The 24,976-nt window shown below is 42.9% G+C and overlaps 1 protein-coding gene across 1 annotated transcript in view; it reads right to left on the reverse strand.

Moving 5' to 3' along the window:
• Positions 1-3,532: 3,532 nt before the first annotated feature.
• Positions 3,533-24,976, reverse strand: part of LOC127176253 (protocadherin Fat 4) — a 94,388-nt gene continuing 72,944 nt past the window's right edge. The window contains exons 7-17 of the mRNA XM_051127835.1: positions 23,050-23,230; positions 21,907-22,157; positions 17,463-21,818; positions 16,081-16,185; positions 15,510-15,817; positions 12,248-12,333; positions 11,368-11,547; positions 10,945-11,069; positions 9,523-9,740; positions 8,488-8,749; positions 3,533-6,864 (exon numbers count right to left, since the gene is read on the reverse strand). Coding sequence (XP_050983792.1) covers positions 4,973-6,864; positions 8,488-8,749; positions 9,523-9,740; positions 10,945-11,069; positions 11,368-11,547; positions 12,248-12,333; positions 15,510-15,817; positions 16,081-16,185; positions 17,463-21,818; positions 21,907-22,157; positions 23,050-23,230 — 7,964 coding nt within the window. The 3' untranslated portion in view covers positions 3,533-4,972. The remainder of the gene's footprint in view (positions 6,865-8,487; positions 8,750-9,522; positions 9,741-10,944; positions 11,070-11,367; positions 11,548-12,247; positions 12,334-15,509; positions 15,818-16,080; positions 16,186-17,462; positions 21,819-21,906; positions 22,158-23,049; positions 23,231-24,976) is intronic.

Consider the following 24,976-nt stretch of genomic DNA (forward strand, 5'->3'; position numbering starts at 1 on the left):
TTGATTTGTGCTTTGGTGCATTATTTCAGTGTCTCTAAAGGAGCTCTATTTCATGTAAATGCTGGAGAACAGCCTGAATCAACACTGAAATCACACACATGATCTCATTACATGTCTGGACAGTATTTAGTCTGTGCTGGTTAATAAACCACAGATTCACCTGAACTGATGAACTCAAAAGACGTTTACAAAATAAACAGATTGAAACTTAATTTGTGATCAAACTCTGCAATGACTGTCTTTGGTAAACAACAGCAGGACACCAATGTGGTCTGATAAAGTTTTTAAAGACTGAACTCAGTGTTGGTCTCCTTGGCCAATGAAGATTCAAACCATCCTAGAATCGCTCTGATTACATGCCACATGTCTGACAGATGGCACACGAACGTCCTCAGAAATGGACAGAGGACAGGAGCTGGATGGGACGAGTTTGGAACGGGATTGTCAGGCAGATTGTGGGAATCAGACAGATACAGACTTCACAACATTCCAAGGAGAATCGAGGGTGTGCACAAACAGTGTCAGATAACTTTCTGAAACCATCCTGAAAGATGTTCTCTTATAAAAACATCAAACTGAATTTACCGTTTGGCTCCACCAGTCTGCTTCTGATGAGAGGTTTTAACAGGGTTCCCACAGTTAATGTGCGAAGCACTTTCATGACGCTTCTTGTTACAAAAGAGAGATTTTCTGAAATTGTTTTAAAATCTGTGAACTAGCTTGATTTATTAAGTGGCTTTAAATGGTGCAGTTTTAAAAATTGCAGTTATTAAAACTTTTGTAACTTTTCATAAAGTAAAAAATGATGTGACTGCCTTCTATTTGGAATCAGTTTAGTAGGATAGAAACTGATTTAAATACTACATTTGCATGAAAATCATATACAGACATGTGAAAATATTTGGACATCCTGTTGAATTCCATGGTTTCCTGTATCAGGACATAATAAAAGATTATCTGGTCCTTGGCGGGTCTTAAAACTTGGAAAATAAAACCTCAGATGAACAACACCACATGACATATCGCACCGTGTCATTATTTATTTAACAAAAATAAATCCAAGATGGAAAAGCCATGTGTGACAAAGTCAGAACACTCTATGAATCAATTGCCTGTAGATCCACTTTTAGTAGCAATAACTTTGTTTGACTTTATCAGTCTCTCACATTGTTCTGCAGGAATTTTGGCCCTCTCTTCTTTACAATGTTGCTCCAGTTTATTGAGGTTTGTGGGCATTTGTTTATGCACAGCTCTCACAATCTTGGCCAAGCTTTAGCTGTCTGACGATGGCCTTACTTTTGACTCTAGAATACTTTGGTATGCAGAGGAGTTCATGGCTGACTCAATGACTGTGAGGTGCCCAGGTCCTGTGGCTACAAAATCATCAGCCCTCCACCAGCATGTGTGACTTTTGGTCACGCCACTCCACTTTGGTCTGTTCACAGGACAAGTCATTTTCTGGTTTGTTCAGATGCAACTTTGCAAACCTAAACTGTACTGACATGTTGTTGTGTGTTTTTTTTTTTTTTTTTTTTTTTTTGTTAGAAGAGGATTTCCTCTGGCAAGCCTTTCTAAGATGCCATAGTTGTCCCATATTTTTCTAATTGTACTGTCATGAACTTTATTATTTAATGTTGACTGAGGGCTGTAGAGTCCGAGGTGTAGTTCTTGGGTTGTCTGCCATTTCTCTGAGCCTTACATGGTCTGATCTTGGGGTGAATTTGCTGGGACGTCCACTCCTGGGAGGAGAGGTGTCTGTTTTAAATGTCTTCCACGTATGAACAAACTTCCTCACTGTAGAATGATGGACTTCAAATTGTTTGGAAATGGCCGTGTTACTCTTCCCAGATTGATGTCAGCAACATTTGCTTCTGTAAGATGATTGCTGATGTCTTACCTCATTGGCATTGCGTTAACACACACCTGAAGGCCAAACTGCAGCAAACTGACACAACTTCTGCTTTTATTGAGGCACTTGATTATCATTGCCTGACTGCTACTTAACCTCTTAATTCCCATGTCAATAGTAAGTGTGTCCTAACTTTGTCTTTTCCATTTTGGCTTTATTTTTGTTACATAAATGATGACACAGCGCAATATGTCATGTGTTGTTGATGTCAACTTGTGTGAGTATTTCTGATATATTTGCCAACCATAATATTACTGGCCATAAAACATTTTTATCAGCATATTTTGGTCTGTATGAGTGACAGTGGAGTGGACGATGGTTTGTGTGACCTAATTAAATAAATATTTGCATAATTTCTAGATAATCTGATCGGTGTAGGAGAGGCTATTAGTATTAGCCCCACCCCTAACCTCCTGTGCTCTAATCAGCTGTGTGTAGTGATAATTAGCCCCGCCCCCTTTTCCCCATGTGTTCCAATCAACTGACAGTGAGCAGCTGTTGTTGAGCATAAAGCTCAGTGTTTTGTGAGGAGCACAGTGTTGAAGGACTTGTTCCTCACAGTGCTTATTTACTGTCTTTTCCTCATTGCTTTAACTTTCAGGTTAATTTTCCAAGTTTTAAGACCTGCCAAGGACAGGTTTTTTTTATGTCCTGATATGAAAAACCATGGAATTAAATAAGGTGTCCTAACTTTTTTACATGACTTTATATGAAGAGTTCAGTTGCAAAACCAGCTAAATGCCATCTCGGTCAAAAATGAGATAATGATACTGAGTGAATGCTCCTGACACATATTATACGTCCATCAAATACTTTTACTTCCAGCCTCAGCCCAAACAGAGGTACCAGTACTTACATAGACACCTATACAAAGTAGCCAGAAGGAAACGCTCATTTTAAAGAAATACGTCAGATGGATTTAGATGCTTTTCTGTGCTCTTTATATGTAGATAATATCAATTTGATCAAATTTGTGTGATTTCAAAACCACAGGGAAAAATGGCAGTAACAGTTGTTAAGTAGCCCAAAACCACAGCGTTGGCGTCTCTACAGCATCAGTGACATGCTGGTTTATGGAATGTGTGATTGTTTATTCACAGTCGTTTCCTGTAAGTTTGTGCAAAATCAGCTGTGTGTTGCTTTTGTAAACAACAGCAGAGAGCAAAATCCCTCAGGAGCTGTGACGCTCATGGAGAGTTCAGCAATGCAGATCTTTGGCTCAATCTGGCTGATTCGTCAAATCTAGTTTTAAATCACTATAATTAGCTTTAAATGTGTCTCTTTTAATTACACTTATCCTAACTTATAAGAGTGTTCTTAAGCTACATTTGCCAGAAGCTTGAGAGAAATTGTCACCCAGACTTTTGAGCCTCCCCTCTAATTTAAAGCCTCCGTCCTTTTTGAACAGCCTCTTTGGAAAGTTAAAGATGACAGATTCATAAAACAATTTACAATGGAAATGTGCTGCTCAAACTCTTATGTGTCACCTTATAATTAAATATCTCTAGAGTAAGTCACAGTAAGTGGTTTTCATCCAAACTCTCGGAGCTAACAAATGTTTGATTCTATGCACATCGATTCCTTTCTTTCCACAAAAGGAGCTGTTTATGGTTAAATGCATTGAAGCTTTCTAAAGTATCCACTTCATAACCAGCTTTCATCAGATCAAAACTAAAATGAAATTTTTTAAATAAATATTTTTTTTTTATTCTGTTATTGGCTTTTACACGTATAAATCAGACATTATGTTATAGGTTTTATCAAAATAGTGGAAAATACTGATGTTACATAAGTAACAAATGTAAAAAATAAGAAGTTCAATCTTACTTCCGCTGAAAGTAAGAACCTCATTTCCAGCATATGAAAAATATCCATAAAAACGCTGATGAACCTTTAAGTTAATAAACAGTAAAAAAGTAGAAACAGTACATTTTAAAAACATTGGACAAAATAAAACAACAACAACAGAAAAACACGTAACAACAGAGAACATTGACTTCCAAGAGCTTCCACATGAATACAAAATGTACACAAGTTCATAGTCTCGTAGCAGGTGGGCATCGCGTTGGACGGGTCAAACGTGTTTGTACGAAACCTGCAATGCACCAATACAAACAACCATTCAAAGTCATAGTGTCCGTGCTCTCAAACGTAAATCCTCAAATATCCAGAAGGCAGAGGCCTGATTAATCTCATATCTGGAGGTTTTGTTGTTTTAGACGGCAGCCAGTTATTCAAGATGAGAAACACCCGTTCTTGGCGGACGGTTCCAGAGCTTTTCTTTCTATTTTGGCTGGAGCGTGCAGAACCGGGGCCAAACGCGGCCCTGCTCTTCACACCGAGCTCATGGCTGTGCTTCCTAGAGGTCGAGGCACTAACACACAGGAAAATCAGCCAAATGGACGAAGCCCAGACTCCAGGGCTGCAGTGCCGGAGGGTCACCACGACCCTTCATTATGACCGACTTTATTATAGAGCTCTGATCTCAGTCAGAACAGACAGATGGACCAGAACTGATTCACTTCATATGTGTGTTTGTGGTAGTGCTGTACCTCTCCTAGCTTTCTCTTCCAGACATTGTGTGGTTGGTGTGTTTGTAGGAAGGGGTTGCACGACTATTCGTTTACTAGTCAGTGGATTGATGTTTATCTTAACATAACTGACTCATAATATGGCATCCATCACCAGCGGTCTGCTGCTGCTGCTGCTGCTGGTAAATGCAATGCTCAGAAAACCTTAGTCATTACACACTTACAACGTGCTTTGTGAGCACAAAGTGCTCCGGGTTCACTAAATCACAAACATAATTGGCCAATACTGTACAGAGATAATGGCATGCACGTACATTGGGATGCACCACTGCATAATCCACGACTAGTCAGTGCAAACCTCTAGTGTGTCTCTGTGAAGGGTGTTTGGTGCTCGTCTTTTGAATCAGTGCTCTGCCTTGCTGCATTTAAGTTCGTCTTAATCAAATGTCAGAAATGAATCAGTATTTCATGTGTTTCGCCACGGCTCCTGACTCCAGTCTTAGAGGGCGAAGAGATGAGGACTCAGTGCTTCTCATACATACTGCTCAGCTTCGCCCTCGTTCAGAATCGTGACGGAGCCGTCGCCGCTCTTCATTTCGATGTCTTTAGCAGCAGAGTTCTCGGGTAGCAGTGCTAAGTCTTTAAAAACGTCCACGTAGTGGGTGAACCCCGGACCCCAGTTCAGTAGGTTGTCCCAGTTGAAGTTGCTGGACCCTTGGCCCAGTTTATGGGGTAAAGTGTGGTGCTGATACTCCGATAGGGTGTTGTGGCCGCTGGCCGGCCCGCCCTCCGCACGTCGGCTGGAGTATCTCCTTTGTCGCAGCCTCCCTCCGTGGTCCTCGTCGTCGGCGTCCGATTCGTTGACCTGCGATAGCTTGGGCATGCGAGAACTGTAGGAAACTGCTTTCTCACGGTCGTACTCCATCTCCGAGCAGGTGAAGGAATCGTGGGAGTCGCTCTCGGAGGAGGATTCGGGAGCCGGGATGCCGTCGGCGGGGTTCCGGACGCGTGAGAGCGGCCGACGGCAGTCTTCCTCAGATGACGAGCGCCCGTGATCGGCGCTGCAGATGCTGGGATTTCTGGGTCGAGGCGTGTTGAGGCGTTCCACCTCCTCTATGGACAACCCCACAGGTGGGCCGCTCTCCAACGGGATCTGCTCGATCGGCTGCTTGAGACGACTCCCGGGCCGAGAGCCGTGGCCCGCCATGGTCTGAGGGCTCTTGCTGCGCCTGCCCAATCGGGTGGCGTAGTTGAACATACCCGGCTGGCACACATCACCGTGGAGATCGAGAGGGCTGCCCTCGCGCCGTGCCAAGTTGAGTTCGCGGGTGGGAGTGTTGCGGTAGAAGGACGACGGCTTGGTGAAGGGTGCCGGGCTGTGGCGTGACAGGGGATTGGGCGTGGGGCAAGCCGAATGGCTGAGAGGGGTGGAGCGGAGCCCCTGCGTGTAGGTCGGCTGGTAGGTGTAGCTGGTGGCACCTAGCGGAAGAGGGGACTGGCGGGCAAATCCCAGTGGACTGTGGCGCTGAATGGAAAACTTGGGAGTGTGGCTACGGAAGTGTTTGTAGTGCTGGATGATGTCGGCATCCGACGGAGCGATGCTGCTGGCGTTGTCAATGTCGTAGTGTTCCATGTCCGTCTCTGGTCCTGCACATGGAGCACAGGGGGCGCTGGGAATGGTTTCGTTGTTGTGCGGAATGTCGGTTTCGTCGTAGATCAGGTAGGGGTTCTCCCGCTCTATGATGTCAGGTTTGGGGTTTCCCTCCGGCTGTTTCCTGACCGTCATATCATCTCCGTAAGGCGGAATGTTGTCTGGATCATCGAACGCCACATTCTCGCTGCCTTTCTTTTTCTTTTTCTTCTTCTTCTCCTTTGTTTTCTTCTCATCCTTTGGCACTTTGGTTTTCTTGCGGCCCTTGCAGTGGTTGCACAGTATGAGACTCAAAACCACCAGCGCCAAGACAGTCGCGCAGCTGCCCACGATTGCAGGAACTGCCCAGATGGGCAGAACCATCTCCTCGGTGGTGGCGCTCGGACTACAAGTGAACCCTCCGTTGGCTCCCAGCTTACACTCCGTACCCTGTGGACACCGGACTCCCAGACAGGCCACCAGGCTCTCGCAGACTCTGCCAGTGTAGAACTCCTCGCACGCGCAGGTGAAGCCTCCACGAGCGCCGGGGACGCAACTGCCACCGTGCTGGCAGGGATTTGAGGCGCAGTCGCCTGGTGGAACACATTGGTAGGTGTACCACTGGTTCACGCACATCAGCCCGTCCCAGCACGGACTGCTCCCACATAGATTTGGGCCACGACAGCCAATCTTGACAGAAGGATCAGTCTTGGAGATGGAGACGGTCCTGTGTTCGCCACTGAAGGGGAGCATCTCTCCATTATATTTCACATAGGCAAAACACCCATCAAAACCTAGAAACAGAGAGAGAAACATTAACTCAAATCATCTCAGAAATGGTTTGAGTACTTTTTTAGATGTACATGCTCCTAAACAGCAGACAAAGTAATCAGTTACAGTTTGTTTTTATGTCAGTCAGGGCAGATTTTTGGACAAAAGCTGCAAACTGCAAGTGAGAGCTGGAGCACTAGAGCTTCCAACACAACAGAAATGAAACTGACTTGAAGAAATGGACATTGCTTAGTTTAACGCTACACAGGGAGACATTTTGTTTGGGTTTCTGATTGCTATAGCATCAGCCAATGTAGAACAAAATTCTCCCCCTGGGATAGACATCAACAAATCGTTGCTTTTACATTAGGAGGAAGGGAAACAGGAACAAAAGTATCCTGCAAGCCAAAAATGCAACCTTTTAAGACCACGCCATCTGGGAAAAATCTTGATGTCACTGATTCAGACCTGCACTATCATGTTGCTTAACAACGAACCGTCAACAATGTAAATCGATGTTTATTGAATTTATGCCCCATTCAAACACAGAACATTTGGTTCTGTTTATTAGAGGGAAAAAGCAGACTGGCCCAATTCTATTTCTCGTTCTCTCTCTTCCAGCCCTTGAAACCAGAAATTACACGACCTTACGTGCACAAAACATGTTTACCTTAAAATAGTTTGGATAATTTCATTTGATATTTAGATTTTTGCCAGTAAAGAGTGGGTTACAACCCAACAGCTCAATCTGACCATATATGAACATCAGCTGGTTATCTTTTTGCTCCGAGGTTCCTCAGTAAGGTTTCATTCAAACGTCAACTTCGTTTTATTTTTCAGTAGGAACATCTGAGACAGACAAAAGTTAGTCAATAGCTGACAAAAGTAATGTGAATAGCAGCTCAGGTCATGTTCATACTCAATGACTTTTAATCTTGGTAAATCTGAGCACATAAGTGAAATTACTGGTTCTTTTTTTTTTTTTTTTTTAGGAATAACATCTGAGAAGGAGACTTAAGAAAAAAAAAAGATGACATTTTTCTCTCTGTTATGGAACTTCAACCAAACACATCTTGCTCAGCCTGTCCGGGGCTCTAATAAAGATTCCAGTCTTATCGCAGGCTAAACGGTGTGTCTTTTCTCTCTGTGAGTGCTCTAGTCTGAAGTGTCTGCAAGCGACTGTTTTTAATGGACAATAGTTCAGCCCTGTGGACTGCTGCACTGTGCAGGTCCTGCAGAGGAAAGTTCAGACATTCTTTCCTGTTGGCAGTCTGCTGTCTAACCTAGTTAGCACACAAACACGCACACTTTCACTGAACTTTCTCCTGTCACTTTCCCTCGCAGAGGAAAAACACTCCTAAGTTTTGATTTGGGCAGAAAATTCGAATGCGCTGGCCAACTATGACGCATCCGCTGCCAGCGAGCCAGATGTTCCTCATTGCTAAAATTGTTTAGTTCTTAATTAACATGCAATTATGTCAGTGTCATTTCTGCTGATTTAAAATATTTACATATTTTATTGGAAGCAGCTCATGGAGAAAATGTCACCGGGACGTTTGCACTGTAATCTGGGCTTAAGCTCTATAATGATACTTATAGCCGTCATTATAAGAGCTTATACAGAATGTGGATCAATGGGAACTGACCTGGGCTGGTTTTCTGTTGCGTCGGTCGGGCCGGGACGCCCCCGAGAGACAGCGTGTGCACGTCGATCCCTCCGAAGTCCTGCGTATTGTGCAGAATGACTTTGGAGCTGGACTCGTCGATCCGCAGAATGGTGGATGATCCGTTTCTCTGAAGCAGGAGTGTGTGCCACTGACCGTCGGACAAAACAACATCTCCCACAATCCTCTCCACCTTACCGGCGACACCAGCGTCAGACACATATTGCAGCAGACCGTTCTTCAGCTGAGACAGAGAAACAGAGAAGATCAATGAATGTGATGGAAAAACTGCAAAAAAAAAAAAAAAGAAAGTTAAATAGAAATATTTAAAATGAACAAAAATGACAAAAGTATACAGCCAAAATATTAGCACTTAAACTAAACGTAATAGCCAAAATCAGTAAGTTTAATTCTAAAGTTACTAACTCAAAAATAACGTTAAATAGGAATAAAATTACTGACATTTAAAATAAACTTATGAAAACTAAATATATAAAATAAAAGCTTATTTAAAACAAATATATACTATTAAATGATATATTTATAATAATAATGTGCATCTAAAGTGGATCTATGATACCTTAACAATTCAATTCAAATGAATTCAAATAATACAGTAATGTAACACTGCCAAAGTTGGGACATGCTGTCTAAGTAGGCAGCTCACTAGATTTTGTAAAACGTGCTAATCTGACTGATTCTTTACTGAAATGGAACAAGAAGGGACAATAGAAAAGAACTGCAGTGGAGAAGGAAAATGATTTACAGGCCTACAAAATCTGGAAATGGAAAATCAGTCTTGAACAAAGAACAAATCTGAGATGTGTGACACTGTGCTGTGAAATACTGTGAATGTGTTTGTGTCTCTGTGTTTGTCCGTTTTTGAGTAGTAGCTCTCTGCGGCCTCACTAGTCGTACGGGACGTCCCGTCAGCAGCTGCAGTGGACGGAGAGGTGAGGGGGAGCGAGTTCAGCCAGTTGGCCGTGAGCCCAGAGCTGGAGCCACACACGCACTTACCCTAACAGTGGTGTAGTTGGAGCTCTCCTGTGCGTGCAGCAGCGTTCCAGAGCCGCTGCGCGTGCGGAACTTTAGCTCCAGGCTGCTGTATTCTGGGACCGGTCGGCCGGGGTCCTGCAGCGCTCGTGCCAACAGCATGTCTCTCTTGCGTGTCTGACTCAAACCGTAGTCCAAACGACCCGAACCGTCCAGAGATAGAGCCGTATCTGCAGTGATGTCTGAGAGAAGCACACAAAGACTCTAGTTTAGATCTGTTTGCACGTCATGATGCGATGAAGAGAAAAGTGATAATTCCTAACTCTCACATAAAACACTTGCTGTTTAAGACACTGTAATGTAGACCAGGACTTTAGACAAATGCAATTTCAGCAGCACATACACAATCCAAACAACATGCTTTTGACTGGTTGGTTCTTATGTCATGCCTCTTTTGTTGCTCTGGCAAATGGCATTATTAAGTGCATATTCACACTATTTATGTTCATGCTTTTCAAAATATTACTGACACTACAGGTGAATAAGGTAAAATTATTTTCCCAGGTTATTTATTCACAATGTTAACTTTAAATATGCAAATGGAGAAACTGTCCAAATTAAATATGCACTCATTTCCAGTGGATAAAATCAGGTTCAAAATGTGTTTGATTGTTAGAATATTTGAGTTAAAGGTTTTTACAGAGGGGATTGTGGATTTCTCTTTTTATTACTAAAAAAACAAAACATTTTCAACATTTTTTGAGAAATAAAATGTTATATAAATCAGTATGAATGATATATAGGAACAAAGCCCTCAGTAAAATCCTTCAAAACAAAGATAAGAATAAAACTGTAAAGTTTGGTGTATGCAAGTGCTACTGAAGTGGAGAAAAAATGTGCATTTTCACCATGATTTTAGGAATAAAATGCTGCATAAATCAGTATGAATGACACATGAACAAACCCTTCAGTAAAAACCTTCAGAATATATATAGGAATAAAACTGCTAAGTTTGGTGTTTATAAGTGTTACTGAAGTGGAGAAACAAACTCATTGCCTTTATAGATATACATTTTCACCATGTTTTTAGGAATCAAATGTTCTATAACTTAGTATGAATGATATATGAACAAACCCCTCAGTAAAATCTTTAAAAACAAAGAGAAGAATAAAACCGTAGTTTTAAAAGTTTGGTGTACGCAAGTGCTGCTGAAGTGGAGAAAAAACTCTTTAAAGATATGTATTATAATTGAAATCTACATACAAAAATAGATGAAGTGCAATAAAATAATCACTTAAATGTGCATTTTGTCCATTTCCTTTCCAGTAGTCTCAATACATAGCCTGACATTTCAAAATTGACCAATTCGTGAATAACAAACGCTTAATATAACTTAACGCTAAATAAAATATAAGATTTAATCATTCCAGATTGCAAAAACTCACATTTCTCACAGGTGGGTCCAGTGAAACCCTCCATACACTGGCACTGCTGCCACGACCACATGTCCAGACACGTCCCACCGTGTCTGCAGGGCTCAGCGACACATGCGCCCTCTAACCTGGGGCATCTGTGGATGAAACGCGCACAAAAACCTTCAGCGGGGAACATCTCACCAACACAAGAGTCCATGACTCCAACATTAGCATATATGCAAAAGAGCTGCATTCATTTCAAAGCACCAGTCACCTGAAATAAAATCAACACTATTCAACCTGCTCCAGAAAATTCACACAGCCATCAAAAATAAGACTTCAGCCAGCTGGAGCCAGCTTTCATTTTGCATTCACAGATGTCCAGAGAGCCAAATGAGCTGTCGTTCAGTGACACGACTTCAGTGTTTTGTGTTTGCGTAATTGGTGACGGACCTGTCCAGGATGCCGTGTGAAGCCAGAGCTTGAGACGGTTCCAGCGGACGTCCATTGACAGCAAACTCCATGATGCACCCGACAAAGTCATGCGTGGCCACCTGACCTCGACGATGCAGGAGGGCCTCAATCGACCGAACGCCCCCAACAGACAGACGGTTCGGCTGGACATCCAGAATCCTGAGAGACAAGAGAATGCTATCAGTCAAAAGACAAGACTGCAACACTGACCGTAAACTCTGAGATTAAGTAATATTTACAAGACCAAATATCTGTCAGTGGGGTCCGAAAAATAATACTATTTTAAGAGTTTTATGACCCCACTGGCAGATATTTGTTCTTTTTTTGAGCAAAAACTAACAAAATGTATTTTTTTTTCCTTAATATCTCATTTTGCTTCTCAAGTAAATGTATCTTGATTCAAGAATGTTTAGATATTTATACTAGAAAATAAGACAAAAATACAAGGAAAATCATTTTTGCAGTGTAGAAGTCGGTGTGATTTAAAAAAAAAAAAAAAAAAAAAAGTTTGACTGTTTTATAATTCTCATTTAAAGAACTACCCATAATTCTGAAGTGAGGCCTGTCAACCATCTACCAATAATTGTAATATTTTAATTAAAAATATACATATATATTACTACGTATCAACAAAGAAACAAGTACATAACACATTGTATAATATTCATACTATATATATATATATATATATATACAAAGCCAAAGTTTGCAAAATGACTCATCTCATACTCTGTGGTGAAAATGAACAGTCAAAATACCTTCAAAACCAAGGCCACTTGGCATGTGGTCACTGTTGCGCTCTATATTGGGACATGCAGTATAAAAGGGACTATAATGGGTGTAAATGTGTGTTTCTCACCAGTCAGTATGAACAGCCACATTGCTGACTGCACAGTATCCTGGTTCCTGTTCCTCCCCGCACAGGTCAACAGTGAGAGACGCCGCCTTTAACACAACAGACAGACAAACAGGTCAGTATGATGTTTGTGTGCAACTGGTTGAAACTGACAGTCTAGGCATCAAACTCCATCTTCATTTTACTGTATTCTACTTCTGCATCTCAGAATAACAGTCTCAGAAATCTATATGCATTTCTTAAAGGGGTCATCGGATGCCCATTTTCCACAAGTTGATATGATTCTTTAGGGTCTTAATGAAAAGTCTATAATATACTTTGGTTGAAAATTCTCAATGGTTGTGTAAAACAACACCCTTTTTACCTTGTCAAAATCAGCTCTGCAAAAATCATCTCATTCTGGTCGAGGCTGCTTTAAATGCAAATGAGCTCTGCTCGCCCCGCCCCTCTCTTCTCTCTGTGGAGTGACGAGCCTGTTTACTTTAGCCGCGTTTAGCCACTAAACTTTTTAACTAACTCATTATTAGGAAAGGTGATCGCAAAGATTCATAAAAACCCTTCATACTTCTGCTGTAAGTGAAGCTGGATCAGGAATGATTCACATGAACATAGACGGATATATGTAGATCAGGAGGCGCATTCCCCTGGTGAAAAAAACAGCATATGCTGGTAGCTATGTTTTGATGCTGGGATGCTGGTTAGGTATGTTTTGCTGGTCCTTAGCTGGTTTTTGCTGGTCCTTTGCTGGTTTATGCTGGTCATGTTGCTGGTCAAGGACCAGCATAAACCAGCAAAGGACCATCTTAAACCAGCACCAAAACATACCTAACCAGCATCCCAACATCAAAACATAGCTACCAGCATATGCTGTTTTTTTCACCAGGGTCCCTTCACAAACAAACATAATCCACTGCATCTTCAGCTGCTCAGATATCGGGATTAAATGATGACCACAATGTTCTTTATTACATCCAGCAACACAACACCTCAATTCTTGTCTAATTTACATCCCTGCTCCAGCATCAGAACAATGGAGGTTGGACTGTTACAGCTGATCTGAGGTAAGACGCTCATGTCAATCAACTATTGTGGGAGTGGCCTCTGTGGGTGTGACACCACAATGACAGACATCTGAGAACGGCTCGATTTGAAAAAAGGGAATATTATTTTTTTCAGATTAATTAACAACCACTGCATGGATTTTAATCATTATAGGGTAGATTTGTACATACACTGACTACACACATTAATGTTCAAACAACATGTAAAAGTGAACTTAGCATCCGATGACCCCTTTAAACAAGGTAAAAATATCTCGGAATGTATTTGTGCATTAAATTACATAAATAAAATGACCTGTACGTATTTGTCAAGTTTGAATATTTCGTTGAGCGTACAGAATACTACAAGAAAAAAACGACACCCAGATGCTGGTAAATAAATTACCACGAGACATTCTACAGTGATCTGTCCTGTCCTCTCGGTGCTTTATGAGTCCCGTGCAGACATTTGGGAGAAAAACATCTCAGAGGAGGAGGTGCAAAGAGTACACAGGCATTGAGAAGCAGGACTGACATCAGACAACAGCTCGACCTCAACATTCAGATAATACAGACACTTCACTTCCGTTATAGAGGAATTTCAGCCTATAAAAAGAAAATCGTACACCAACAATGGAAACAAGACGTGTTTGTCTGCTGGAGCTGTGCTAAGTGCTGATACAGACGACTTCCTGCTCAGCTCGAGCGTCTGGCCATCGCATTAATGCCTCCCCGCACTTCAAAAAGACTAAACCAGACCACAACGCGCTCCCTTTTCCAGGAGTCGCACACCGCTGCAAAGCATTTCTAGCAGAGGAAAGCGTTGCTTTTAGAAATGACTCTCAAAACTACTTTCATGCAGGAGAAATTAATTAAATTGTCTTTAACTTAAAAAACTGGCCAGGTTACCTACACAGGTAACAATTTTAGGTTGTAAAAACATTGTGGGAACAATGTTTTTCTAAATTGCTGAAATGTCCAGTTTTCTTCATGTGATTTGAAGAATGTTCACTCTCAGTGTTATGAGAATGTATATCTAATATTAATAAAGTGTAAGAACATTTCATAAATATTACTTTAAGAATGTTTTGTCCATTTATATAATTTTTTTTAGAAAACATGAGAAAGACTGATCCCAGTTAGCTGGGGAAACCATGCAATTATACTGAAATTAGTTGGAACACTTAATGTTTTTGAGTAATCAACAAACTGTGTTTATGCTACAACTTAGGTTCCTCAGTGTAGGTTGCTGGATCAACATCATGTCTTTAGAAGTTGTCAGAGTCTTGCATAAATGTTTTACTGTGTATCCAGGGCACGACTAGACGGCAATGGTCTGAAAATCTGAAACTGGACTCCGCTGGGGTCAAAGAGCATTCTCAGAGTCTGTCTATTAAATAGATTTGGCTTTGAGCTGCTTTTTTGGACGGTGTTTGGAAACACATGCAGCGTGTGGGTGTGTGAGCAGATTTCTACTTTTCTATTTATAATCCATCAACCTTCTAAGTTGCAACACACAATGCAAAAACAAGTGAAGAGCAGAAACGTGGCCACAGACCAGCTTTCGACAAACTCCAACTCTCCTGTAAACAAAAAAAACCAACAACAAAAAAAAAAAAAAAACACACGAGCGTGCCAAAATCCAACGCATCTGGCTGTGGGGTAAACTAGGACATCTTAACTAAACAAAAGTACCCTTGACTGTCAGAGTTCAGCTCTCTCCACGGGGGAAAACAAGGGGCCATGTATGACTTTAACATCTGCTCAAGCTCACGTCTAGAAAGAAAAGGAAGAAAAAAGAAAACGGCCCTACAGAACCACCGAAGTGACCCACATCCGCTTCTCCAAACACACAGATCAGGTTCTCTTTATTGCACCGTAGGGGCTGGGTTCTCATGACACACGGCTCTACTCTCAGGCCTTCAGTGAGGCCCACAACAGACTTGCAGCCTATTTTTCAGGGAACATTAGTCGGATCACACAACACTGAGGTGTTGCAGTAATGCCGTGCTGAAGTGTTTTTACAAGCCATTTACAGAGAGATTTTAAGCAGCAAGTCCAGAACGGTTCTCGGAACCAGATACATAAATAAAACACAACCAACTAGCAAATCAACTCGAGTGAGCATCTGTGCAAAAACAGTCCGAGTATCAGAGTAAAATAAATTCATGACCAATTTGAAGGTTCCCTGCAGACAGATTAATGGACCGATCGAAAGGACTCACCATTCCTGCCCTCCTGGCGATGACCGTGTGGAACTGGCCGTCTGAGACCCTGATGGTCGTCATGAGCTTGTAAGTGCCGCTCCCCAAGTTAAACGAGAACCTCATTCTGCCTTCCAAGATCTCGAGGGCCAGGAACTCCGCCTTGTCGCCGGTCTGGTTGTCGTGATTGTACATGAGCAAGGCGTTTTCCTTCAACGTGGAAAACTTGATGTAGATGTAGTTGTTGTTGGGGTCGAGGCTGGGGAACTCCATGTAAGAGAGCTCCTCAAATCCGTAGCTGTTCAGTTCACAGTGCTTTCCAAACACACCTGCGGAGGGAAAGTGATTTACTGTCTGTCTGCGGTGTAAGAATTTCATGCAGTGAAAAATTCATGACATCCACGGTACAACAGGCAAAAAATTACGGTTGAACATTTACCGCAGTATGTGTCAACTGACAAATTCACACTGCAATTCATTTTCTGTAATCTACAACACATTTGTTTCTGCATTTCAGTCTCTCACATGGTTCAGGATTAATAGCAGGAGTTGAAGGACCTTGAACTGGTCCCGGGCTAAAATGATGACTTACCAAAAGGACAGTGACAGTAATAGCCTTCCACCCGGTTCTGGCAGGAACCCCCATTAAAACAGGGGTTACACTCACAGTAATTGATGATGGAGTCACAGGCTTTCCCTGAATTCATGAAACAACACCAATGAAAACAATGAGGTGAGCATGACACACAAAAATGACTGTTCTCACATGGGGCTCCCAGAATCCCCTGTGTTTTCTTTCTCTCTCACATCTCTGGTGCACTTTATCTTTCTAATACAAACAGCTCGAAGTCTTACACCTTGTAAATGGACCCACGTTTCTAAGAAAGAGAGGCTGAAAGTCTGTCTGTGCACATGTGCATCAGCTGCACCGGTTCTGGGAGACCCATAAAAGAGGTACTGATATAAAACACACACAAATACGCTGAGGACTGTGACGAAAACAGGATGGCTGGACATACAAATGATCAAGCATTAACTTAAGTTGAGTTCTTTCCTTTTCTGCTCCCTGTTTGTAGCGCTCTAAGACAAATGGCACGAAGAACGAAAACTCCATCACCGCCAGCAAAACAGGAAGTGTGGGGTTCAGCTGAAGTGCATGCACACTACTGTAAGTCAATAGGTGTAATTCTCTAGCAGCCCCATTTATCTGGGGCCTCCGATGTGAACACACTGCAGTCATTTGTTATGATCAGAATAAAAAAAAAGAATCGTAATGACTCAGAGCCTGAAACAAAACGTCTGTTGCGGCTCCATTTTGAAAACAATGTCCAAAAGCTACAGCCAACACCTGCCCAAACAGAGCCGACTCGAGCTAAGGCTATCACACATGCTTATTCGAAAGCAAACATCACAGACCGATCCATATTCAAATACACCAACTGATTTTAAAGTCACTTCAATTATGTAATCATAAACTCTTGAGTTCTTAAAAACACTTGGCTTGAGCTTGCTAGCTTTACAAATGATCTCTGCATTAAAAAATGTATACAACATATTTTTTTTCTGTGTCTTAAAATGGACCCAAGAAACCCAGATGGTCCTTAAACTCAGAGACCTCTTTAGAGTACAAACAGAATACAAGCAGTTCAACTGCACAACACAGGTGAAAGCTGAAGGTGGTTTACGGTCGTGTCCTTATTAGGGTGAAAATCTGATCATCTACTTTCATTACAGTAAACATGACAAGTTGATCTGCATCACAGCTGATACCTCCCAGTCTGTGACCCTAACAGCAAACTGCTTTTGGCAACGGCCACTGTATGCTTGGGTTACAACACCCCTCCAATTACTTAGAAGCAAATATTTTTCTTGGCCTAAAACGATAACAAACTTGTGTGCAAGCTGCGTGTATGCGCCTTGCCTAACATCTGCGGTTGTGTTACTGGTAAAATGCAAATAGATGACAGACTGTACCTGCAAATCCAGATTTGCAGAGGCAGTTAAAGCCCCCGGGGAAATTCTGGCACAGCGCCCCATTCTGGCAGGGGTTCGAAAGGCACTCGTTGATGTCCCTCTCACAAGCCATCCCAGTGAAACCTTCTGGACAGGAGCAAGAGAATCCGCCCACCAAGTTGTGGCAAGTTCCTCCGTTGTGGCAAGGTGTCGGCTGGCACTCATCAATGTCAGTCTCGCAGAGGGCACCGGCATACCCTGGCCTGCAGTTACAGGCATATGGCTGTAGGGGGCGATTTGAGACGAGGATGACCGGGACGCTCTCCTCCGTCTTCATGTCTGGGCCAACACCCAGCCGCCTCTTGCAGCTCCCCCCATTTTGACATGGATTGTGGGAGCATGGATCGTAGTCCACGGAGTCAATCTTAACTCCACTTTGCCTGTGCAGAATCTCCTTGATGCTCTGGAAGAAAGTGGCGACTCCACTTGGATTGACGTACTGCCCGTGACCACGCTTGACAGCTGCCATCAGAAAAGTGCTGTTGTTTAGTTCAAACACCCCATAGATCTGGACTCCAGTGCCCAAACCAGCTAGCTGTGAATTGGCGATGCGCAGGAAACTGAGGTAGTGATTGGTAAGGAAGTCACTGGCGCTTTGGGAGACGACGTGTATCAGGATGCTGTTGTCCACTGTGGCATTATTGAATCCAATAAAGAATATGCGTACATGGCTGTTGACAGCATCGTGAACGCCATCGCTGCTACGCACCGATAAGTCAAAGGTGCCGTCTGTGGAGCGACTGTTTGAGCGGAGGTCACAGGTTCCTGTGGGAATGCTGAAGAGGACAGCCGTCGGTGGAGTCAGAGAACAGTGGAACGTGTCTTGTATATCTGGATCCTGTGGCTTTACCATCCCCAGTGATCCTCCAGGGAACATATTTCCAAAATAGTGCACATAGATCTCTACAGAGCGAGACTCTGAGGGATTATCATTCTGATCATTGACTATGATGTGGACAGTTCCTGTTGAGGACATTTGAGGAATACCAGAGTCTTTGATGATCACAGACAGGTAGAAGTCACTTATCTGCTCTCGGTCTATCTCCCGGCTGGTGGTCAGCTCTCCAGTTGGACTGAGGGTGAAGTAGCTGGATGCTGCTCCAGTGCTGACAAGGCTATAGGAGAACGGGCCTTGATTTGGTGCAAGATCTGGATCACTTGAACTGAGCCTCATCACAGGTGTTCCTGCCCTCTGGTTCTCCATCACCTCACCACTTGTAGTCTCCAAAGTTGGTCCATTGTCGTTAATATCCTCCAGGGTCACAATTAAAATGGCACTGCCGGTCGCAGCTGGAGAACCAGAGTCTACTGCCAAGACGGTGAGGTTGTACACAGGGACAGTCTCCCGGTCCAGTTCTGATGCCACAGACACCTGTCCTGTCTGAGGGTTGATGGTGAAGGTACTTTTCTCATAGTTGGCAGCGATGGCATAGGTGAATCTGCTCCAGCTAGGGACAGAATCCGAATCCTCAGCACTGACGAATGTAACCAGGCCCCCAGGGGATAGTCCCTCGTTCACCTGAACATCGTAGAGCTCCTGGGTGAATACAGGAGGATCGTTGGCATCCAGAATCGTAATGTTCACAAGCACCTCATCGATATCTGCCCCTCTTATGCTTCCTGCATTCTTAGCTAAGACTTTGAGAGAAATCTTTTCTTCTTTTTCACGATCAAGCGATCCTGAGACGTAGATCTGGCCTGTCTTTTTGTTGATGCTAAAACCTCTTTTTCTGCTTCTGCCAAAAATCAAGTAATACACTACGCCATCTTCTCCCAAGTCTCTGTCGCTAGCAAACACCTCCCCAACGACTGTGCCTTTAGGTGCTGCCTCCGAGACCTCAAAGTAGTACTGCTTTGACACAAAACGAGGAACATATTCATTAGCACCTTTCAGCTGAATGTTAACATATGCGAAGCTGCATCGTTCTTCATCTGGAACGTTAAAGGCTTTGACGGTCAGGTGATACACCTGTTTAGCTTCATAGTCCAGGAAACCTTGTGTGGTGATGATTCCCGTGTTGGGATCAATTATGAACAAATCGCTATCTGATGATTGAATGACGTACGCCATCAGGGCATTTGGCCCAGAGTCTTTATCAGTTGCATTCATTTTTACCACAGTAGTGCCACTGGGGACATTTTCCTGCACGACTGGGAAGTACTCAACAGGGTCGAACACAGGAGGGTTATCATTTACATCAGTAACTAGGACGTTAACTGTAACATAGCTTGTTTTGGCAATCCACCCCCCATCTGTTGCAGAAACTCTGAGTTCATGCTTCTGTTTCGTCTCGTAATCCAGTGGCTTTGCTAGGGATAAAACGCCCGTTTGACTGTGAATTGAAAACAAGCCATCGTCATTACCTGAGGAGATGTTGTACGTAACCAGGCCGTTCATTTGTTTGTCCTTGTCTTTATCTCGTGCTGAAAGTGTGCGAATGGCTGTGCCAACAGTCAGACCTTCAGACACAGTGACTGTTACTTGGTTCTGTGAAAACTCCGGAGTATGATGGTTCTCTTCTGTAACAGCTATTTTGACTGTTGTCTTAGTGGACAGAGGAGGGTTCCCTTTGTCACTTGCTGTTATTTCAATCAGGTAAACTTTATTTGTGTCTGCGGTAAGCGAGGACGCTACAGTGACCGATCCAGTTTGTTTATCCAAGCGGAACTTGCTGGAACTGTTGCCTCCAGATACTGCATACTCTATTTCAGAATTCAGGCCAAAGTCCCTGTGATCATGGGCTGTGACTTTGAGGAGTCTGGTGCCGACCTTTACACTTTTAGTGACGGGAGTAAAGTAAAAGGAAGATTCAAATGTGGGTGGGTTATCATTGCTATCAACCACATTGATGATAACTGTGGTTTCGCTCATAAGCGGCTTGATGCCTCGGTCTGAAGCGGTGACGATGAAACTATGGCGGTTTACGTTGATGTTACTGTGGCCACTGGAGTTTTGATACCTGAGCTGCTGTTTAATGAAGATCTCACCAGAGCTGGAATTGATTCGGAAGTACTCTGTTTGAGATCTGATAAAGTAAAATATTTTACCATTGAAACCCTCGTCAGGATCTGTGGCAGAGACTTGAGTCACAATGGATCCAACCTCTGTCAGCTCAGGATAGTCCAGGTAATAGGATGGCTTGCTAAATCTTGGAGCATTATCATTCACATCTGTCACAAATATTGTGACGTCTGTGCTAACAGTCCATCCTGAATCATGTGCTGAGACTTTGGCAATATAGTGGTCCGTGTCCTCTCTGTTCAGAGGCCTACTGATGGTGATGTCTCCTGTGCTGGGGTGGATAATGAAGGGAAGACTTGCGTCACTGATGGAGTACCGGCTTATAGCGTTAGCTCCTGCGTCTTCATCGGTGGTGGTCACTCGGGTAACAGTGAAGCCCACCGGTGCATTTTCAGGTACAGTGGCACTGAAGATTTTGGAGAATCTGGGAGCGTTATCATTAACATCCAGCACGCTGATCAAGACCTTCACTGCCGTGCTTTTAGGAGGGCTGCCTCTATCCGTCGCCTTCACTCTCAAAGAATACTGAGCGACCTTCTCTCGATCCAGTGGTCGTGTTGTGCGGATTTCACCAGTCGCCCGGTTGATGCTGAAGCTGTTGTCTTTGTTGCCTTCAATGATGGCATATTCCAGTTGCCCATTTGGTCCACTGTCTTGGTCCAATGCTGATACTATCAACACACGTTGAGGTGAGAGGTTTTCTAAAATCTCAGCGTGGAATGGCTCTTGCTCAAAAGTAGGATGGTTGTCGTTAACGTCCAGAACTGCAATCTCTACTTTCTCATAGGCTGAATAAGGAGGAAATCCTTGGTCTCGGGCCTCTATCCACAAGACGTACTTCTCAATATTCTCATAGTCCAGAGGTTTTTTGATAGACAGCTCTCCTGAGAGTTGATCTATGTGGAATGCATTGTCCAGGTTTCCACTTGCAATGTAGAATGACAAAGGACCAGCCCTCGGTGAAGAACCGGTCACCTTGGTCACAACAGTGTTTGTGGGTTGGTTTTCTGGGAAGGTGAAGGCTTTCTCCTTGATTCTAATATGGGGGAAGTCTCCTCCAGTAACAAAGCGAACTGTAACAGTTGTGCTGTCTGTTTTGGGGTTGGTGCCTCCATCTTTTACGTGGACTGTGAAGGTGACCTCTGAACTTCCCGTGAGTTTTTCATTGGCAGTGATGGCACCTCTGATGGGGTCTATCTTGAACTTTTCTGAATTGCGACCAGTGAGCGAATAGTGAAGTTGAGCATTTGAGCCAGAGTCTTCATCTGTTACTGTGACCGCAAAGACCAGTGAGCCTGCAAACAACAGAACAGAAGTGATTAGACACTGATCAGACAGACAAAAACCTGATGAAACCATGAACGCCAGCCACAGAAGACGCACCTGTGGACGTAGAAGCAGGTATGTGCGTGACATATGGATGATGGTGAAACCGTGGAGGGTTATCGTTGATGTCGGCCACAACCACAGACACTGTGGCAGAGCTGGAGAGCGGAGTGGGCTGACCACCGTCCGATGCCACCACCAGCAGCTGGTAACTCGCCCGTGTTTCTCTATCCAGCAAGGAACTGGTGATAATCAGACCTGTGGCTGGGTTGATGGAGAACTGACCGTCCCCACCACTGAGGCTGTAACTGTAAATCACAAACACAACAGATTCAATTTATTCAATTTCATTTGTCAACTACCCTCACACATTTGTGCAAAGTTGTACATTGTATTCAAGTCTACCAGTGCTTGCTGTCCCTGGAATCAAACCCATGGCCTTGGCATTAAACTACAGGAAAGCTACATGTTTCGGTCTGTACAGTGTCAGCACCTGCCCCAAGACAAATTCCTCCTGAGCAAGAATTCAGAACTTTATTCGCCAAGTATCTTATCATACGAGCGGCAGGAATATTAATCCTTTATTCATCTTTCCGATTCTTTCATAATTCCCGCAGCTTGTTTTCTCAGCTGTGCATCAGTGAACCAACCCTGATCAAAAACACCCCATTCGAGCCGTTCTCATGCTGCTTTGAGTTTTAGTGAGGTTCATTTTCAGGCCTGTGACATAAATTCATTCTGACAGTTACATGCACACATGGCAACTTCACTGCACGCTTGTGTCAGTGAGATGGGAATTCCACAAATTACAGAACAAAGTGTAAAAAACAGCCCTAGTGAGATGACAACAACAACATCTACAGTCACGCATAGTCCGCCCTCACGCCAGTTCATGATCGGTGAGAATAACGATGTCGCACTGATGCAAAATCCTGTTTTGTGAATTAAGAACTGAAGCCCCTCACTGTCCCGCTGCCCCCCACTGGGCTCTGATCTGTCTGTCATACTTCATTATCATCCTCATTAGCATGTTTTTGGGAAAGTGGAACATGTTGCCCCCACATGAGCTCATGCAGGAGCACTTTAGAGATGCATAACTAACAGGTAGCGTTGTGTGTGTGTGCGTCGCTAAACGTTTGAGGACCAAGAATGCATAAAATATTATACAGTAGGTTTTGGCTTCAGTCTATAGTGTCATACCTGATCACTCCATTGAGTCCCACGTCTGAATCTGAGCTGTTGAGCAACAGAACGTCCGTTCCAGTAGGCGCATCTTCAGGAATGGTTGTATGGAAAGACACTGAGCTGAATGATGGAATATTATCATTCACGTCTCCAACCAGCACCATCACAGTACCAGAACTGCTTAGAGATGGACTTCCTACAAATACAGGAGAAAAACAAGCTCATTTATACATGCATCTTCGTGTGTTGACACAGAAGCAGCAATGTGTTGCACATATTCATCTATGACTTAATTTCAAGGTCCAAAATGAACACTTTCCAAGTGCCAACTATGACAAATTGGCTTTGGCAAGTAAATTACACAACATCACGCACTACTTGGATGGTAACTTTGTTACCAGCTGTAACATATCATAAGGAGTAAGAATGATAGTATGACACTCACTGATGTAAATAAAAAAGAGTGATTTCAATCAAACACACAGAAAAGAAAAAAAATACTATTTTATCCAATTCTTTAAACACCCTCTCATGAGGAATATGCCTCATATTAAGCCACAAAAATGTAAAAAGCATTAGGAACAAATTCATGATTTTTGTTTTAGATGCAGTTTTATTCAGTGTTCTTAAATATAAAAGTGACACAGTGACCTACGCTGATTGTGGGTTATTTATCTAAAACTAAAATAATTCAAGTACAATTTTGTTACTTTTAATAATATAAACATTAACTAAAATAAAACAAAACAAAACAACTTAAAATTATTTTATTTTAGCTAGCTGCCAAGGCAGCATTTCTCATTACAAAATATAAAATAAAATAAAAATAAAAAATATAATAAAAAAATGACCAAAAAAACTTATCTAAAATCAAAACTGAAATTTAAACTGTAAAATGTAAAACTGAAAATATAAAAATAGGCCTAAAACTAATTCAAAATATTAATAAAAAGTTTCTCAGTGACACTAAAATAACACAAAACAGAAGAATGTTGAAATAAAGGCTAACCTAAAAAATAAGTCTCGACCTAAATAAACGAACTGTATTTTATCACTTGACTGCTAAGAATCACTGTGCTGTGGCAGGTGTGACAAGTTGAATTTGGACCCTCTTAACTCATTAAACACAGATGGTTTGATATTCTAGCAGCACAGATTAACTTCTCAATCCAAAACATCTCTGCTGGAATCCCGAGCTGTAGTAGGTGCCATCTGTCTGCGCTCCTGTCCAGCGCTAATCTCTGACTCACGGCATGTCTCAAACACTCAGGAATGTTTGAATATATCGGGAACGTTGCAGGGGGCGGCACAGTTTACAGATGCAATCCTGCTGTTTAAAACAGGCAGAAGAATGCTATTTTCAGCGAAAAATCAGGCCGCGGTGACGAGAAGCGGCCCGACGGGTCTGAGGGGATCGTGCTAAATGAATAACAGATGACGAGAAGCACCGAGAGGTAAAGCGATTCAAACATCTGCCCCCTCTCGCCGCGAATGAATGTGATTAAAACGAATTTGCTTCGTGCATAAATTCAGCCTCTGATAACATCGAGCGCTTCTACAGCGTGGCAGAAAATCCTGCTCGTAAAAACAAAAGGCACAGAGAAGAAAAATGGCTGAAGTTTCCCCCTCGCCTGCAACCAATCTGAGGCGTTTTTCAGAGCTTGTTGTTCCTGAAGGCCTCCAGCAGATTAGTTTAACTAATAACAAATGCTAATAAGCTGTTAGCACACTTTAATCGCCTCATCCCCACTGCGAAGACAAAGAGATTAGCATGGTGTCAGATTAGCATTTAGCTGATGAGCACAAGGAAACGTCTGTGTGTGTGTGTGTCTCTCATTCAGAGCTGAAACACTGTGACCCGTGTCTCACGAGAGGATCCTGACAGAACGTCTGCTGTCTCACACAGTTTAAGACCAAAACAATCCTGCTTACTGTCATCTAA

The sequence above is a fragment of the Labeo rohita genome, chromosome 14 (genome assembly GCF_022985175.1).
Source record: "Labeo rohita strain BAU-BD-2019 chromosome 14, IGBB_LRoh.1.0, whole genome shotgun sequence".
Taxonomy (NCBI): domain Eukaryota; kingdom Metazoa; phylum Chordata; class Actinopteri; order Cypriniformes; family Cyprinidae; genus Labeo; species Labeo rohita.